The sequence below is a fragment of the Capricornis sumatraensis genome, chromosome 17, assembly GCF_032405125.1.
Source record: "Capricornis sumatraensis isolate serow.1 chromosome 17, serow.2, whole genome shotgun sequence".
In the NCBI taxonomy this organism is placed as follows: Eukaryota; Metazoa; Chordata; class Mammalia; order Artiodactyla; family Bovidae; genus Capricornis; species Capricornis sumatraensis.
In genome coordinates, this window is record NC_091085.1 from 7,785,159 (window position 1) to 7,804,045 (window position 18,887).

The 18,887-nt window shown below is 41.4% G+C and overlaps 1 protein-coding gene across 1 annotated transcript in view; it reads left to right on the forward strand.

The window, feature by feature from the left end:
• The first annotated feature begins 2,192 nt into the window (after positions 1-2,192).
• The window catches only part of KLHL2 (kelch like family member 2), a 157,260-nt gene continuing 140,565 nt past the window's right edge, over positions 2,193-18,887 (forward strand). The window contains exons 1-2 of the mRNA XM_068989725.1: positions 2,193-2,323; positions 15,818-15,943. Of these exons, the coding sequence (XP_068845826.1) occupies positions 2,298-2,323; positions 15,818-15,943 (152 nt within the window). The 5' untranslated portion in view covers positions 2,193-2,297. The remainder of the gene's footprint in view (positions 2,324-15,817; positions 15,944-18,887) is intronic.

An 18,887-nucleotide genomic window follows, 5' to 3' on the forward strand; every position in this document is an offset into this window, starting at 1 on the left:
GATTATTTTACTTCTTACAATGACCTTATAAAGCAGGAAGTTTATTTTGTTGTCGTTTTTTTTTTTACTTTACAGTACTGTATTGATTTTGCCATACATCAACATGAATCCGCCATGGGTGTACATGTGTCCCCAATCCTGAACCCCTCTCCCACCTCCCTCCCCATACCATCTCTCTGGGTCATCCCAGTGCACCAGCCCCAAGTATCCTGTATTGAACCTAGACTGGCCATTTGTTTCTTATATTATACATGTTTCAATGCCATTCTCCCAAATAATCCCACCCTCTCTCCCACAGAGTCCAAAAGACTGTTCTATACATCTGTGTCTCTTTTGCTGTCTCGCATACAGGGTTATCGTTACCATCTTTCTAAATTCCATATATATGCGTTAGTATACTGTACTGGTGTTTTTCTTTCTGGCTTAGTTCACTCCAGATATCTAAATGTCTACACCTATCCACACATGGATACTTAATGGACACCTCAGATTTAACTATGTTTAAATCAGAACTGACAAATACTCCCCTCTCCACATAAAATCTGTTTCTTCTTTATTTTCTCAATCTCAGTAAATGTCAACTCCACTCTCCTAAGAGCCCAGAACAAAACTTGAGATCATCTTTCACTCTGGTCTCTTATACTCATGTTTAATCTATCAGTAATTCTGATCTGCTTTATATTTTCTGAAAAAACAGAATCTATAAACTTCTATCACTTTGATCATCCCAGCAGGTAATTTTTTGTTTGCTTTCTTGGATGTGTGGCTCATATAGCAACAGAAGAATCAGCTTACACATAAATGACTAACCCTGTGCACTTATCACTCAGCAACAAAAATTAACATTTTTGCCATCTTCTTTCTTGCATTCCCTACCCTCCCTTTTTTGGTGGAGGATTTTAAAACAAATCCCAGCAAAGTCATCCTTTTAGTGATCCGATCACCTTGCTCACAGCATTTGTTTCTCTTTCCAATAAAAGCTGAAATCTTTTCAAAGACCTACCAGGGGGACTACACGCGGGACACCATCTCCTTCCACTGTCTCCTGTCCTGACTGCTCAGATGCCAGAGAGGTCCTTAAACCTTAGTATCCTCTGGAAGGCTTGTCACAGCACAGGCTGCTGGGCTTCATTCTCAGAACTTCTGATTCAGATCTGAAATGGGCCTCGAGAATTTGCCTTTCTAACAAGTTCCCAGATCCTACCACTGCCCAGCGGCATACTTGGGGGACCATCAGCTGCACTGTACTCTTTCATTTCTTCAAGGTCCAGGAGTCTTTGCACTGCTCTTCCCTCTTCCCTGAGCACTCTGATTTACTCAAGATTCGCTTTCTTCCATCTCTTCTATATGACATATTTTGAGAGGCCTTTCCCTAGTGGCTCAGAAGGTAAAGCGTCTGCCTGCAATGCAGGAGACCTGGGTTCGATCCCTGGGTCAGGAATGATCCCCTGGAGAAGGAAATGGCAACCCACTCCAGTACTCTTGCCTGGAAAATCCCATGGACACAGAAGCTTGGTAGACTACAGTCCATGGGATCACGAAGAGTCGGACACGACTGAGCGACTTCACTCCTTGACCACCATTTAGCTTCCGGTCTCACCTGACTATTCGGTATTTTCATGGCAGGCAGATGCGCGGGCACGGATACCTAATTTTTCTCTGCATCCCATTACAGTGCTGTAGATCTCTCCCAGTAAGTGCAACGAGGGGATCACAGCCTGAGAAGTGAGGCTCCAGTTCCTGCTTGGGACTCTGGACAGGCGAGCCATTTCTTCTTGCCTCAGTTTCACTATCTGTAAAGGAAGGATCGGCTACGCCCACTCCTCCCGCCTACCTGGCGGCAAACTGCGAGAGGACAAAACAAACGCGCCTGTGGAGTGGAGCAGTCAGGGAACGCCAAACGCCGGGACCACGCGCTTTCCGGCCGGACCCCGCCCTCACGTCTCCCGCTCAAGGGTTCGGGCAGGAGAACCCACCCTGGGAGCCCACTCGGCAGCGGCAGGAAGAGGCGGGGCGGGGTCTTGAGGGCGCGTCACACCCGGAAGTGCCCTCCTGCCGCTCCGCCCCCAGCATCGCCGGCAGGCGGAGAGCGCCCGCGAAGTGCGGCTGCAGAGCTGGGCCGGCAAGCGGGGCCGCTTCTGGAGCGGGTGCCGGTGCAGGCGCGGGTGCGGGGCGGCGGTGGGCTGGCGCCCGGGCGGATGGGACGCGGCGCGACGGGCGGGCGGGGCAGGCGTCCGCAGCTGGAATGGTGCTGGCGGCGGCGGGCGCCGTAGAGCTGAAGCCCGAGAGGAGCCGCCATGGAGACGCCGCCGCGGCCTCCCGCGTGAGTGAGCGGAAGGGCAGCGGGCGGGGCCGTAGCGGCCGGGCCGGGCGGCAGGCGGAACCCAGCTGACCCGCGGGCGGGGCGTCGCCGCGCGGGGCTGTAGTGAGGGTCCTCCGCTGGCTAGCTGGAGCCCAGTGAGGGCCGAGCATCGGCGGGATGGAGACACAGGATGCGCGCGAGGCCGTCGGAAAAGGAAGCTGCAAAGTACAGACACCGGTGCCGAGAGGAATTCCTCTCAGCTTGCCTGTTTCTCCGAATTCCTAGCAAAATTCTGTCCGAGGAGCTTGCACATCGCTCGGAAAAAGCTGAACCGTGGCTGTACAGGGCATGTGACCTCTTTTACCTGGCACAGCAGAAAATCGTGTCCAGAAATCACAGCATTTTCTGTTTCTCTGGCACCTTGGGCGAATTAGTAATGTACGACCTGCCAGGCACAGGTGTCTTTTCCTTGGTACCCAAGTACATTCAAGACCTGCAACAAAATTGCTTCCAAAATAAGCTGAACAGTTACTTGGGAGACATTGAAGAAACTGCATTATTCAATACAAGATTTTTCTTTTAGCATTTTGTTAAAAGTGGACTATTAATCCCCAGGAATTTTGAACATTTCAAGTTTGATTTACTTTATTTAGTTTAATCTTTATAAAGGGACAAGAGCCCTTTGAATCTGAGGTTTCAAACCGCCAGCAAATTTCTTCTGAGGAACCATGTATCTTTTTATGACCGCTTATTCTTGGAGCTTTATCATTTTTCATTTAGATTTGGCCAGCTTCATTTCAGGGCAGTTGTACAACAGCAGCCTTTTATAGCTATTTGGCAGAATGCCAGCTAAATTTGTTTTGGGCTGAAAGTTTGTTTGATGTTGAGTCCTTTTAGGAGAGCTAATAGAATTCTGAAACTACAGTTTCTAAAAATGCTTTACAGAATTTTTAGCTTGAGTAGAACCAGGTCATGGGGATTAAGGAGTACCTGAGACTCTTGAATTCCTGGACTGGTAGGAACAAGAGCTCAGTTGCTTGATGATGGTATGGCTTTGAGGACTTTGTGATATGTTCATGTTGTTCAGCAGGTTTGGGAACACTCCTGAACCTCTAGGAAACATGATGGTGGTGGTTAGCATCAACAATGTGAGCATAGCGTCAGCACATGGGTTCTGCTCAGGCTCAGAGGCATAAAAGGAATTGCTACCTGACTGTAGACAACACATGGTATAAAGGATATCTTAAGTAGGGTATTATTTGCCATAAACCTGCCCCGTTTATATCAGTTCCCTGCAGACCCTGTTTTGCTTTGGTAGCAAAGTGAACTGAAGGAAAGAAAAAGGGTACCTTAGAATGCAGACGAGAAAAAGGTTTGGGAAAGCAGGCTCTGAAGGGAGGAAAAGAACATTACACATCATTTAAATATAAGTAATGAAAAATGAAATAAATGTGTGCGTGCAAATACTGATAAACTGAATCTAATACAGATCAACTAAGCAGAATTTTGGTGTCCAGCATAGTTCTTTGCTATTAAGGCTTCATCAGTAGAGCTGCAACAATGAGAGGCTGAGATGTAATGGAAAACCAGGGGTGAAAAAAAGTTAAAACCAAAAAACTCCTTTCAGTCATTGGTGGCTTAAGTTGGTAGACTTTTATTTCTGTTCATTTAATGATAAATAGAAATAGGTTTTATTTTCATTTGGTCTATCTAGGAATACTATAATTCCAGAACTGGAGTGTTTTTTACCTTTCTGTACATCAAAAATAGTTTTTCTTCCCACCCCTTGGCCTCTTTGCCTCCGCTCCCAATAACTTTGTTTTTTCCTTCGGCACTGACTCATGGGTGCTGGATTTGAGAAATGACAGTTCTTAGGGAAGGAACTTTGCTGGGCCTCGCTGTGCTAGAACTGGGCTAGGAGGCCAGTGTCGGTTATTGAGAGGGCTCAGCTTTTCATAAGGTTAGATTTTTAGCCTGAGCTTAAATGCAAAGAAAGTTGGTTGATGGGGACCTACGTGCTTTGGATGATGTGGTTGGAAGCGGGGACTCACATCCTCTTTGTATGACTGTCTTTTTATTTGTGCAAATATTTGTTTCTCCAAATATTTGAAATGCCTGTCTCTACCTGGTACTGAGTATTATACTTTTGCTTGTGATTTTTTTTAACAACCAGTTTTGCATCATTTTCAAATCCCACCTTGCTCCTTTTCAGTCTGTTACGTCTTGGAAGGTTGGAGGCGACTGTGTCCAGGTCTCTGGTTCCTTTAGATGGGCTTGTTGAAATTTAGGTTTTTTTTTTTTTTTTTCTTCTCCTCTCTCTACTCCTTGCCTTCAAGCTCTTCTCATACTTTTTGATTCTCATGTTGATTGTCATGGACTTTATATCTCTGTTTGTTGTTTTTTGCATCCTTGAGTATATGTGTCTTTTAGATTCTGTTATATTTTTGGGTCTGGGCAATATTAAAACCATGGGATATTTGCCTCTGATTGAACCTGAAAAGTGTTCAACTGAAATTTATATAGGTTAGCAAATGAGTCGTCTTAAGCAGTACTGAGATGTGTGAAAGGAAGTGTAAGCTGATCACCCCTGACCTCATGAGTGTTTTATACATTTCTAGCCTTTATAGTTATTTTTGTGAAGATTTTTATAATCACTAAGTTGAGGGAAGACTATGAGTATAGCACAGAGTGCATCCCTTTGAACTAACTGAAAAGTTTTCTTGGCCTTCCTTTCTCTACTGACCCTCTTTCACAAGTTGGCTTTTTCCCTACAGGCTTTGTGTTTTTTGCTTTTTCTTCATGAAGCTAAGTAAACATGCCTCAGATATACAACTGTACCTTTTTTCAGTTGATCCCACATCACTGAAAGCTCTTGAACATTAGAGATGTTCAGCATAGGCAGACTAACATCTTGTTGACTGTATTATGAGGGATTTGGGAAGCCAGAAAATCAGTTGAATTAGAGCAGAGGTTCTCATATTTTTGGATTTCACTGACTGAAATTTCTCAGATCCTAAAAGCAGATGATGTGAAAGTGCTGCATTCAGTATGCCAGCAAATTTGGAAAACGCAACAGTGGCCACAGGACTGGAAAAAGTCAGTTTTCATTCCAGTCCCAAAGAAAGGCAATGTCAAAGAATGCTCAAACTACTGCACAATTGCACTTGTCTCACACGCTAGTAAAGTAATGCTCAAAATTCTCTAAGCCAGGTTTCTACAGTACGTGAACCATGAACTTCCAGTTTTTCAAGCTGGATTTAGAAAAGGCAGAGGAACCAGACATCAAATTGCCAACATCAGTTGGATCATTGAAAAACAAGAGAGTTCCAGAAAAACATCTACTACTGCTATTGACTATGCCAAAACCTTTGTGTGGATCACAACAGACTGTGGAACATTCTTAAAGAAATGGGAGTACCAGACCACCTTACCTACCTCCTAAGAAATCTTTATACAGGTCAGGAAGCAACAGTTAGAACTGGACATGGAACAACAGACTGATTCCAAATTGGGAAAGGAGTATGTCAAGGCTGTATATTGTCACCCTGCTTATTTAACTTCTATGCGGAGTACATCATGAGAAATACTGCGCTGGATGAAGCAAAAGCCGAAATCAAGATTGCTGGGAGAAATATCAATAACCTCACATATGCAGATGACACCACCTCTGTGGCAGAGAATGAAGAAGAACAAAGAGGCTCTTGATGAAAGTGAAGGAGGAGAGTGAAAAAATTGGCTTAAAACTCAACATTCAGAAAACTAAGATCATGGCATCTGATCCCATCGCTTCACATCATGGCAAATAGGTGGCGAAACAGTGACAGAGTTTAATTTTGGGGGCTCAAAAGTCACTGCAGATGGTTACTGCAGCCATAAAATGTTCCTTGGAAGAAAAGTTATGACCAACCTAGACAGCATATTAAAAAGCATAGATGTTACTTTGCCAATAAAGGTCCATCAATCAAAGTTATTGTTTTTTCAGTAGTCATGTATGTATGTGACAGTTGGACTATAAAGAAAGATGATGCTTTTGAACTGTGGTGTTGGAGAAGACTGTTGAGAGTCCCTTGGACTGCAAGGAGATCTAACCAGTCCATCCTAAAGGAAATCGCTCCTGAATATTCACTGGAAGGGCTGATGCTGAAGCTGAAACTCCAGTACTTTGGCCACCTGATGCGAAGACCTGGCTAGTTGAAAAAGACCCTGATGCTGGGAAACATTGAGAGTGGGAGGAGAAGGGGACGACAGAGGATGAGATGGTTGGATGGCATCACCAGCTCAATGGACGTGAGTTTGAGTAAACTCCGGGAGTTGGTGATAGACAGGGAGGTCTGGTGTGCTGCAGTCCATGGGGTCATAAAGAAAGAGTCAGACATGACCGAGCAACTGAACTGACTGAGAAATTTTTAAAAAAAAATTGGAGTCCGACATAGAATTGCTAAGTTTTTTGGTTTGTCAAGTTAAAAAAAAAGTTATAATTATCAACTATCATCTTTTTGTAAAAGAAAGGACGTTTTAGCACCTCTCCCCAAAGATAAAGAAGGGCATAATCTCAGACTAAAGGATACCTCTTAAATTGAATACATGTAGTTTTATGACGCTTCCCTGGTGGCTCAGCGGTAAAGAATCCACCTGCCAATGGAGGTTTGATCCTTGGGTCGGGAAGATCCTCTGGAGAAGGAAATGTCAACCTCCTCCAGCATTCTTGCCTGGGAAATCCCATGGGCAGAGGAGCCTGGTGGGCTACCATCCATTGGGTTGCAAAGTCAAACATGACTTAGCAGCTAAACTACAACAACTTGAGGGAGGGCTTTTTTTTTTTTTTTTCCATATTTATTGGATGCCTTTGGTGACCAAGCACCCAGTGAATATTCCCAAAGAAATATCTCAGAAAACAAAACAGTCTTTTTCCTCATGGTTGAAACTGACAGTAAACAAATATATGATACAGGTGCTCCAGAGGGGGTGTCTGAGTACTTTGTGTTATGTGCTTTTCTCTCTCACATTGCAGGCTGTGGGCATTTGCTACAGTATTGTTTTGACCACTGATCCTGTCTTGAAAAACAGGCCCTTGCTCCCTCTGACACTACTTTTTCTTGGTTTCCTGCTCTTGTTTTTAGGTTGTTAAATGAGATTTACTTAATTTTATTACTTTATTTCATTTAATCTTGACAGTAGCCTACCTTATTAAGTGTGGAAGTGAAGTGGAAGTGAAAGGTGCTCGGTTGTGTCCAACTCTTTGTGACCCCATGGACCCATGGAATTCTACAGGATAGAGTACTGGAGTGGGTAGCCTTTCCCTTCTCCAGAGGATCTTCCCAATCCAGGGGATGAACCCAGGTCTCCCATGTTGCAGGAGGATTTTTTACTAAGTAGATCTCGTTACTTTTCAGGGGTTAAATTACATTCCTAAGCTTATCAAATAGAGGAGAGACTGTGACTCTTAATTTCTCTCTCATCACTTTTTTGGCTTACAAGGCTTCTGTTCATTGGCAGTAACTGTTTCTCACAGATACAGACCTTGGCCAGTTCTTTTCAATCAACTATTTATCACTAAGTTGTGGCTCTTTCTGTGTCTTAAGCCTGATCTATAGATCTGTGCCTCAGTTTTGAATTTTGAGCTTCTTACTGTACACTTATCCTTAGCACATACATCAGATTCAGCACGTCTAAAACTGAGTTTTCATAATCTTTTTCTCAAATTGATTTCCCTTTATAACATCTCCACTTACTCAATGGAATAAGCATTCTTTTGGTCCTGGATACCCAAAGCCTTGAAACGGTCTTTGATTTCTCTTTCTTTAATTATCCTCCACATTTTATCACCTCCCAGGAACTGAACATTATTGGTTTCAAGTGTCCATTCTGATTGCTTATACTCTGATGACACTCAGGATTTCATCCCTTGATACCTGGATTGTCTCTCATCTCCTTTGAGTTCATCTACTGTTTTGACTGCCTAACATCTAGAGTCAAGTCAAAGACTTTACAAAACCAGGTATTGTAAAGACTTGAGGTATTGTAAAGACTGAGGCCGGGAAGTCTCAGCCCTCCAACATTTTGGCTTATCTTATATATTCAAAATCATTTTGTGCCTTAACCTCCTAGAGTAAACTCTGCCTTATCATAGGCCAGAAGTTTGCAGCATTTTCCTTAGAAAAGCAACTTAGAAATCCTCTAAGTTGGGTGAACTCCGGTAGTTGATGATGGACAGGGAGGCCTGGCATGCTGTGATTCACGGGGTCCCAAAGAGTCGGACACGACTGAGCGACTGAACTGAAGGCCCAGATGGAGTCCTGTCCTGTTCACAAGTCTTCCATGTTTACTCCAGCTCACTGTAGCTCCTCTTTGCAATTCCTATACTGTTTATAATTGGTAGCCCCTATGTTTTTGGGCTCCAAAATCACTGGAGATGGTGACTGCAGTCATGAAATTAAAAGACGCTTATTCCTTGGAAGAAAAGTTATGACCAACCTAGATAGCATATTCAAAAGCAGAGACGTTGCTTTGCCAACAAAGGTCCGTCTAGTCAAGGCTATGGTTTTTCCTGTGGTCATGTATGGATGTGAGAGTTGGACTGTGAAGAAAGCTGAGCGCCGAAGAATTGATGGTTTTGAACTGTGGTGTTGGAGAAGACACTTGAGTCCCTTGGACTGCAAGGAGATCCAACCAGTCCATTCTAAAGGAGATCAGGCCTGGGTGTTCTTTGGAGGGAATGATGCTGAAGCTGAAACTCCAGTACTTTGGCCACCTCATGCAAAGAGTTGACTCATTGGAAAAGACTCTGATGCTGGGAGGGATTGGGGGCAGGAGGAGAAGGGGACGACAGAAGATGAGATGGCTGGATGGCATCACTGACTTGATGGATGTGAGTCTGAGTGAACTCCGGGTGTTGGTGATGGACAGGGAGGCCTGGCGTGCTGCGATTCATGGGGTGGCAGAGTCGGACACGACTGAGCGACTGAACTGAACTGAATCTTGCACTTGTGTACTGACATCGTGTTGTTCCCTGGTGGTTTCTGAAGTGCCTCCTGGAGAAGGCATCTGTGTTTGGCATCTTTTGTATTCCTCACTCTGCCTAGTATAGGGCATTAGTGGGTGTCTAAGCAGTGCTTCCCTACTCGATTTATTAACAGTGGTGGTGTGGTTTGGAGTATTGTCAGTAAGTTTTAATTTAGTGTTACAATTAAGAACGAGGAAGGCCAAGAAAATTCTTAAAAATATATCTCATGCTTAGTTTAGCTTCTAACCCCAACATTTTTTGTAACTATGTGTATATTTTCACATAGTATTTAGTGTTTATAAGGCTCCCTGAGGCTTGTAGGTGAGGTATTATCTTCGACTTCCATATAATGTTTATTAGACAGATTTGTAGAATATCAAAACCTTATTTTTTAAGTACACAGTCTAAAGCCCGGAGAGGCTAAGTGACTAATCCAAGGTCACTTGGTTAGTATCTGGCACAGGCCAGGACTGTGGTTCATGTTTTCTAGCTGATGTTGCACCTCTTCTAGTGCCTTTTCAGTCAAATGTTGGAAAATGTAGCCCAGTCAACTGAATTGCCAAGTCATATTGCTGCCCTCTTACCAACCAAGTGATGGTAATGGGAAAAATTGCAAAAGATAGGTCAGAAATATGAGTGATAAAAGACATGGAAATATTTGAAATGGATCATCAAACTCCTCCCAATTTTAGTATCTCACATATATCCCACTCTGACAGTAACTTTGTTAGTTGTTTTTAAAACATTATTTAAAATAAGACTGATCTTGCAGAAGGCAGGGGTTTTTACCCTGGTCACTTTTCTGATAGTAGTCATCGTCAGGGACAGAAAGTGCTTGCTTGTTCTTTTGTTTGTCATGTAGGTAACAGAAAGTGGGAGAGGGAGCAAGGTTGAACTGACTGAAGCAGAGCATTTTACAGCTCTTATTGTCGTTTTTTTTCTGAGAGCTTCATTCACCTCTCCACCTAAGAGTCCGATTCACATCCTGTGGGTGTTTTGCACACCATATCCTGGGGGAGTATAGGGCAGTATGTAAGCCTCCATTCTGTCCTCCAGGAGGGTCAGCACTTTGCTTTAAGTGGTAAGCTGTTTTAGTAAAATTGGGCATTGTCAACTTTTCTGGACTTTTTCTCTCTTGGTCTGGGAAATTGGAAACATAACTTAGCAATGTATCTACTATGCTAATGTATTCAGTGCCTTTGTTATGATATCTGTAAGGTGTTCTGTGACTGCATGGGAGGTGTTTTTTAATCGCATGATGCTTCATAATCAGTTCTAAAGGTCTCCGTCCTGAAGGTCTGTCTTAAGTTCTTAGATGTCTGTAGGGCAGATGGTAACATTATTTGGTAATGTGAGGATATGTTCATAGATTACGGATAGTCTGCTGAGTGTGTACCTAATAAAAGTTTAAATTCTAAGCACTTGAAGGAAATTTGCAGAGTATGTGTTTTTGCCTGTACCTAATTGCAAAAACTGAAAGCACAACTCTACCACAAACCAAAATGTTTCCGGTGGAGAAAGCCTTCTTCCACTTTTACAGCCTCTAAGTAACATGGTGGTTATTTGGGTGAGGTGAAGGATGTGAGGGTATTTTGTTGGGAAACTATAGGTGGCATAACGTATGTTAAAATGAGAGTTACGGTTGCGTCTCTACTTCTCATATCCTGGACTTGTTATGGGAGTAATGTTCTTACGGTAATCAGCTTCTGAATGCAAGTGTGCTTAGAAGACAGAGAAAATAGAAGAGCTATAAAGTAACGGACAAACTTCATAGCAGTACAGCATGGATGGTGACTTTGAAAACAGCTTCTGAAGTGAACTTGGCAGAAATTTGTGAGTAATGGTGGGTGACATTGCAGGCAGGGGAATCTTGCAGCTTTTGAGGCGAACAGGCAAAGAAAAGAGCTAAGATAGTGGCCACCTAGGAGCTGAGTGTTTGTCTTGAATGTGAAAATGTTTGGTCCACTGGTAAATGTTTCAGCTGCATCACTCACATGACTTACAGCATTATTTCCACCAAAAAAACCTTGAAAGCGTAAACAACCACTGTTTCCTAATGTGTTTGTTCTCAATCTGAGATGATTGACCTGTGGTGGGAGGTAAGTGGGTGGTGGAGCATATTACATCACTCCCCCCCACTTTTTTTTAATTATACATAACTGCCTTTCACCCCTATTCCTGGAGATGCTGTCATTCTGGTATACTTAGACCTGTAAAAGGGACTTGCCTGAATCTTCACAGGAAGAAGGATGATTATGTGTAGTTTAGAAAAATTGCTTGGGTCATGTAGTCCTTCTATCCCCTCCATCCTCCATTGGAAAATGCTGCTGCTGCCACTAAGTTGCTTCAGTCATGTCCGATTCTCTGTGACCCTATGGACAAGAGCCCACCAGGCTCATCTGTCCATGGGATTCTCCAGGCAAAAATAGTGGAGTGGGTTGCCATTTCCTTCTCCCTGGAAAGTGCTATTCCAGAACAAATAAAATGCATCTAAGGAAACTATGTTATTTCACAGATTTCCTCAAAATTTTTGCAGTAGACTTAAACCTTTGCTTGATTGTGGAATCCTGACTGTTTGAAGGAGACAACCCATATAAAAGTCTTTATTGGCCTCCTCTCTGAGAATCAGTTATTGGCAGTAGTATGTTTTTAAGCAGAGTTAGAAAGGTGGTCTGAGAAGCCAAGCTTGCCTACAACTGGGAGTTTGTAGAAGAGTTAGTCGTGGAAGGAAGGCTTCAGGATTGTCTGTTAGAAGTGTTCTGGGATCCAAACCCTTGAGAACTCAACAGTTGTAGAGTATGTATTGTAACAACAGGCTGCTGGGTAATTTTAACCCTGGTTATGGGATGTAGATTTTGGGGAAAGTCTTAAAAGTGAAAGAACTTTGAAAAAGTATCTCCTTTAGATACTTTAAAGGTTTTCATAGTGAGGAGCTTTTCTGGAAAAGGTTAGCACTTTGCTTCTCAAGGGAAGCAGGGAGAAGGTGTAACTGCACTTCTGTGTGTGTGTGCTCAGTTGTGTCCGATTCTTTGTAATCCCATTGACTTTATTTTGTTGGGCTCCAAAATCACTGCAGATGGTGACTGCAGCCATGAAATTAAAAGACGCTGACTCCTTGGAAGAAAAGTTATGACCAACCTAGATAGCATATTCAAAAGCAGAGACATTACTTTGCCAACAAAGGTCTGTCTAGTCAAGGCTATGGTTTTTCCTGTGGTCATGTATGGATGTGAGAGTTGGACTGTGAAGAAAGCTGAGCGCCGAAAAATTGATGCTTTTGAATTGTGGTGTTAGAAAAGACTCTGGAGAGTCCCTTGGACTGCAAGGAGATCCAACCAGTCCATTCTAAAGATCAGCCCTGGGATTTCTTTGGAAGGAATGATGCTAAAGCTGAAACTCCAGTACTTTGGCCACCTCATGTGAAGAGTTGGCTCATTGGAAAAGACTGATGCTGGGAGGGATTGGGGGCAGGAGGAGAAGGGGACGACAGAGGATGAGATGGCTGGATGGCATCACCGGCTCGATGGACGTGAGTTTGAGTGAACTCCAGGTGTTGGTGATGGACAGGGAGCCCTGGCATGCTGCGATTCGTGGGGTGGCAAAGAGTCGGACACGACTGGGTGACTGAACTGAACTGACTGTAGCCTGCCAGGCTCCTCTGTCCATGGAAATTTTCCAGGCAAGATTACTGGAGTAGGTTGCTATTTCCTACTCCAACTGCACTTATAATGTAACTTAAAAGGTAGAAATTTCCCTCCTATTTTACTGCTTCCTAGTGGGTGTTCTTCTTCTATATTTGTAGTTTTAGACATGTTGTGTTGTTTTCTGTTACTCAGTTCTGCTTCTGAACCAGAGACCATGTGACACAAAATCGAATAGGAATTAGAAAATTGTGGACAGGAGTTTAGTGTCAGAAATGTAGACCTCTGGCAGGGTTCTGCATTTGAAAGGGACTTTCAATACAGACAACACTTAAAAGAAGCAGTGTTATTCCTTAGTTATTCCTTTAAGCTTTTGAATAGAATCTTTTCTTTGCAGAGTTTCTGGAGTACATTAGAAAAGCAAGAGCTAAAAATAGCTTTAAGAAAGCAGCAATATAGACATTGGTTGTTGAATGGTATCTGTCTTAAAGTGAATTCTTAAATGCAGTAAGTTTTAATTCCAATTTCTTAGCAAATATAAATACTCATGACTCTTAGTGATATTCTTTATAGGGCAGAGTTGCTTTTGTTTCCATTGTGAGCATTGAAAGGCCTTAGGTGATAGTTTTGCCAGTCCTCAATATTGTATTTTCCCTCTGTTGTAAGCTTAAGTAATTAAATTTGAAGCATATATAAATATCGTCAACTTGCTACATATGTGGGTATTCAGTGTTACAGGGTAAGAAAGTTTGTGTAGGTTGGATGTATCTACATAATTTTCCCTTTTCCTACTGTTTTCTTAATAAAGTAGTGGTAGAAATGGCATTATGAGAATATGTCTCATACTATTAGGAGTGTCCCCACTTTCCTCTGTCAGATCTAGATATTCTTTCTCTCTTGGCTTCTAGACTTCCTAGCTCTTTCTCTTAGGCCAGGTGTAACTCATCCTTCTGTGTGTTCACGCACATACATGAGGCCTCAGAGTAGACACACACACACATACACATATATGAGGCCTTGGAGTAGACACACACACACATATACGAGGCCTTGGAGTAGACATGCAATCACCGCTCCATTCTCCAGCCCTGCTCTCACATCCTGGAACATGTGAGGTGCATAGTGGCCTTTTTGCTCTAGTTATTTCTTCCATCTTGGCCATTTCCCACCTTCTGGTCCTTGTTCTAATCTCAGTTCTCAATTCAGCCTGCCCTGATCACCCTGTTTAATACTATAAGTTCCATCACGCCCATATTCCTGACTCTTTACCCGACACATTTTCTTTTTTCCATAGTTCTTATTTTCTAGCATGCTGTTTACTGGTCTGTTGTGTATATCATTACCACCCCCCACCCCCACCCCCACCCCGCCCCCAACTACAAATTCCATGAAGCCTGGAATTTTTGTTCTGTTTATTGAAATGTTCCTAGGGCCTAGTGCCTAAAATAGTGCTTGGTACATAGTGCCAAAAATTAGATGCTGAAGTTATAAAATAATATTTAAAGAATGAATTATCATTAGGAAAGGAAGTGGCATGAAGAGAAATGGTGCAATACTAATGATGTTTGCCTTTTGTTCTGTGTGTGATGTATATAAAAGAATGCATTTTGGGGGGCTTAATTTAGTATCCTAATATTTTTATTTAATAGCTTTATTAAGGTATAATTTGCATACCATAAAATTCAGCCATTATAATTGTCAGTAAATTTCTAGAACTGTGCAGCCATCTCAAAGAGTTCCTTGTGTCTACCCATATGTGGTTAACCCTTCCCACAGTGACATCCTGATTTGATTTGTTAATTTTTTGGTTCCCAGATCTTGAAATAATAATTTACACAGCCATACTAATAGCTTTCTACTCTTAACAAATTCCATATAACTATGGAATTAACTATCCACTGCTTAATGCAGGAAATGGTATCTAACATTAGTGAAAAGAATGGACTTGAGAGTCAAACTGGCCACACTGTTATCCAGCTCTACCATTTATCAAGTTGCCCAGATTATTTTCTGCCTCAGTCTCTTTATGTTTTTTGGTGATAGTAATTAGCTTACAGAGTTATGAGGATTAAAGAAACAATGAAAAAAAATATAGTACAGAGGCTGCCTATAAGTTAATACTCAGTAAAGAATTAAAATAGGTCTGAAATATATGTTGTAAATAACCTTGCAATAGAGAACAAAGTTCAGTTCAGATTCTAAGCTTCTGAAGTATGTACAAAATATGAACCAGTTCCTGTCTTGGTTTGTAAATAGGCCTACTGCAGAATGTAAAAAGCAGGTTAATTTCCAACAGGGAAGATCATTTCTCAGCATTTCTTTTGAAGGTATCTGGAGAAGGCAATGGCACCCCACTCCGGTACTCTTGCCTGGAAAATCCCATGGACAGAGGAGCCTGGTAGGCTGCAGTCCATGAGGTCGCTAAGAGTCAGACATGACTGAGCGACTTCACTTTCACTTTTCACTTTCATGCATTGGAGAAGGAAATGGGAACCCACTCCAGTATTCTTGCCTAGAAAATCTCAAGGATGGGGGAGCCTGGTGGGCTGCCGTCTATGGGGTCACACAGAGTTGGACACGACTGAAGCGACTTAGCTTAGATGAACCATTTTACTGAATTTTCTGTGCTCATCTTTGAGAGAGTTTTGACACGAGGGAGGTAATTACCTACTTTTTTGGTTAAAATCACAGTGACCATCAGAAAGTGTTCTGAATTGTCGTTTAGTCCTATGTTGGAATATACTGTGAGACATCCTCTAAGTAAGTGGGGGAGAGGTGTGTTCATTGTATCTCTTGTAACCTGATAAGTCTGAACTAAACTGTCTTTAATAAGATCTTTTTCTGTGTTTTGTTATTTTCTTTTATGTACAGATGCACAAATCAGGGTCATCAGAAGCCTCTCGATTCAAAAGATGATAATACTGAAAAACACTGCCCGGTGACAGTGAATCCTTGGCATATGAAGAAAGCTTTTAAAGTCATGAATGAACTAAGAAGGTACTATTACTTTAACATATTTTTATTTTTCAGTTGTGTATAGGGGTACCCAGGTGGTGTTAGTAGTAAAGAACTTGCCTGCCATTGCAGGAGACTTAAGAGATGTGGGTTCAGTTACTGGGTCAGGAAGATCCCCTGAGTAAGGAAATGGCAACCCACTCCAGTATTCTCGTCTGGAGAATCCCATGGACAGATGAGCCTGGCAGTCTGTAGTTCATAGGATTGCACAGAATCAGACTGACTGAAACAACTTAGCATATAGCACATGGTGAATATATTCCCTGCCCCTCATTATTGCTTTGTTTTCTACAGAGAACATTTAAAGCTTTTTCTGCAAGTTTTTACAGGAAGGAAAAGAGCAAGTAATTTATCAGAATTGTGAATGGTATAAGGCTGCTCTGTCCAATATGGTAGCCACTAGTCATATTTGGCTAGTCTGTTTGAGATGCTCTGTAAATGGAAAATACATAATGGATTTTCAAGACTTATTACCAAAAAAATGTTAAATATAAGTTTTAAAAATATTACATTTAGAAATGATTTTTATTATTCTATAATATTGGATATTTTGGGTTAAATAGAATTCTACTTAATTCTATTAAATTAATTTCAGTTGTTTATTTTTAAATGGGATTACTAGAAAATTCTGACTTGTATTACATTTCTGTTGGACTGGCTAGTCTAGGGTTTCTAACTAATCATTGCAAAGCATATGAAAAGAAAACTTTAATTAAAAATTTTTAAATTGAATGGTTAATTTATAATATGTTATTAGTTTCAGGTGTACAACATAGAGACTCAACAGTTTATAGTTTATACTCCATTTAAAGTCTACAGAGTAATGACTATATTTCCCTCTGCTGTACAATATGTAGGCTAGCCATTTTATACATACTAGTTTGTATTTCTCATCCCCTACCTCAATCCCTTCTCTCCCCTCCTTTTCCCCACTGGTAACCACCAGTCTGTTCTCTATACCTGAGTCTGTTTTTGTTTTGCTATATTCACTAGTTTGTTTTCTTTTTTAGATTCCACATATAAGTTCAGTTCAGTTCAGTCGCTCAGTCGTGTCCAACTCTTTGCGACCTCATGAATCGCAGCACGCCAGGCCTCCCTGTCCATCACCAACTCCGGAGTTCACTCAAACTCACGTCCATCGAGTCAGTGATGCCATCCAGCCATCTCATCCTCTGTCATCCCCTTCTCCTCCTGCCCCCAATCCCTCCCAGCATCAGAGTCTTTTTCCAACCATGTAGAATATTTTTCTTTGTCTGACTTGCTTCCCTTAGCTTATATAATACCCTCTAGGTCCATCCATGTTGTTGTCAATGGCAGAATCTCATTGTTTTGTATGACTGAGTAGTATTCCATTGTGGGGTCTTCCCTGGCGGCTCAGTAGTAAAGATTCCGCCTGCAATGCAAAAGACATGGTTTGATCCCTGGGTTGGGAAGATCCCTGGAGGAGGAAATGGCAACCCTCTCCAGGATTCGTGCTGGGAAAATCCCATGGACGGAGGAGCCTGGTGGGCTACAAAGAGGGTTGCAAAGAGTTGAATGTGACTGAGCACAGACATATATATCACCACCATCCAATATTCCATTGTATAGATAAAACACATCTTCTTTATTCATTCAACTGTTACGGACACTTTAGTTGCTTCTGTGTCTTGGTTATTATGAGTAATACTGCTGTGAACATTCAAATGCATGCATTTTCAAATTAGTGTTTTCATTTTCTTCAGATGTGTACCCAGGAGGGGACTTGCTGGTAGTTCTATTTTCAAGTTTTTGAGAAACCTCCATATTGTTTCGTATAGTGACTGTATCAAGTTATATTCCTACCAACAGTGTAGGAATGTTTCCTTTTTTCCACATCTTTGCCAACAGTTGTTATTTGTAGACTTTTTGGTGGTAACCATTTTTACAGGTGTGAAATGATATCTCACTGTGGTTTTGCTTTGCTTTTCTATGAAAATTACAGATGTTTAGCATCTTTTCATGTGTCTTTTGACCATCTGTATATTGTCTTTGGAAAATGTCTATTCAGACTTTCCGCTCATTTTTCAATCAGGTTTTTGATATTGTATGAGCTGTTTATGTATTTATGTAAATGATAATGGCTTATCAGATGTATCATTTGCAAATATGTTCTCCCATTCAGCAGGTTGTCTTATCATTATGTCAGTGATTTCTTTTGCTGTGCAGAAGTTTTTAAGTAAAATTAGATCCCGTTTGTTTATTTTTGCTTTTGTTTCCTTTCCTTAGAAAACAGATCCAAAAAATATTTCTACAATTTGTGTCAGAGCCTATGTTTTTTCCTAGGAGTTTTATGGTTTGGGGTCTCTATTTTTTAGTTTATTTTAGTGTGAAGTGTGAGAAACTGTTCTTATCTCATTCTGTTACATGTTAACTGTTCAGTTTTCCCAGCACCACTTGTGGAAAAGACTGGTTTTTATACTTTGTGTATTCCTCCCTCCTTTGTTGTAGATTGACCACAGATGCACAACTTTATTTCTGGACTCTTTATTCTGTTCCATTGATCTATGTGTCTGATTTTGTGCCAGTACCATGCTGTTTTGATGATGATAGGCTTTTAGTCAGGGAGTGTGACACTTCCTGTTTTGTTCTTTTTTTTTCCTCAAAAGTGCTTTGGCTGTTCAGGGTCTTTTGCGGTTCCATGTAAATTTTAGGATTATATGCTCTAGTTCTATGAAAAATGTCATGAGTATTTTGATAGGGATTGAATTAAACTTATAGATTGCTTTTGATGACGTGAACATTTTAATAATATTAATTCTTCAAAACTTATGTACATGGGATATCTTTTATTTCTTTGTATCATCTATTTCTTTTTGTTTTGTCAGTATTTTATAATTTTCAGAGTATAACCTTTTCACCTCCTTAGTTAAGTTTATTCTTAGGCATTTTATATTTTTGGTGTGAT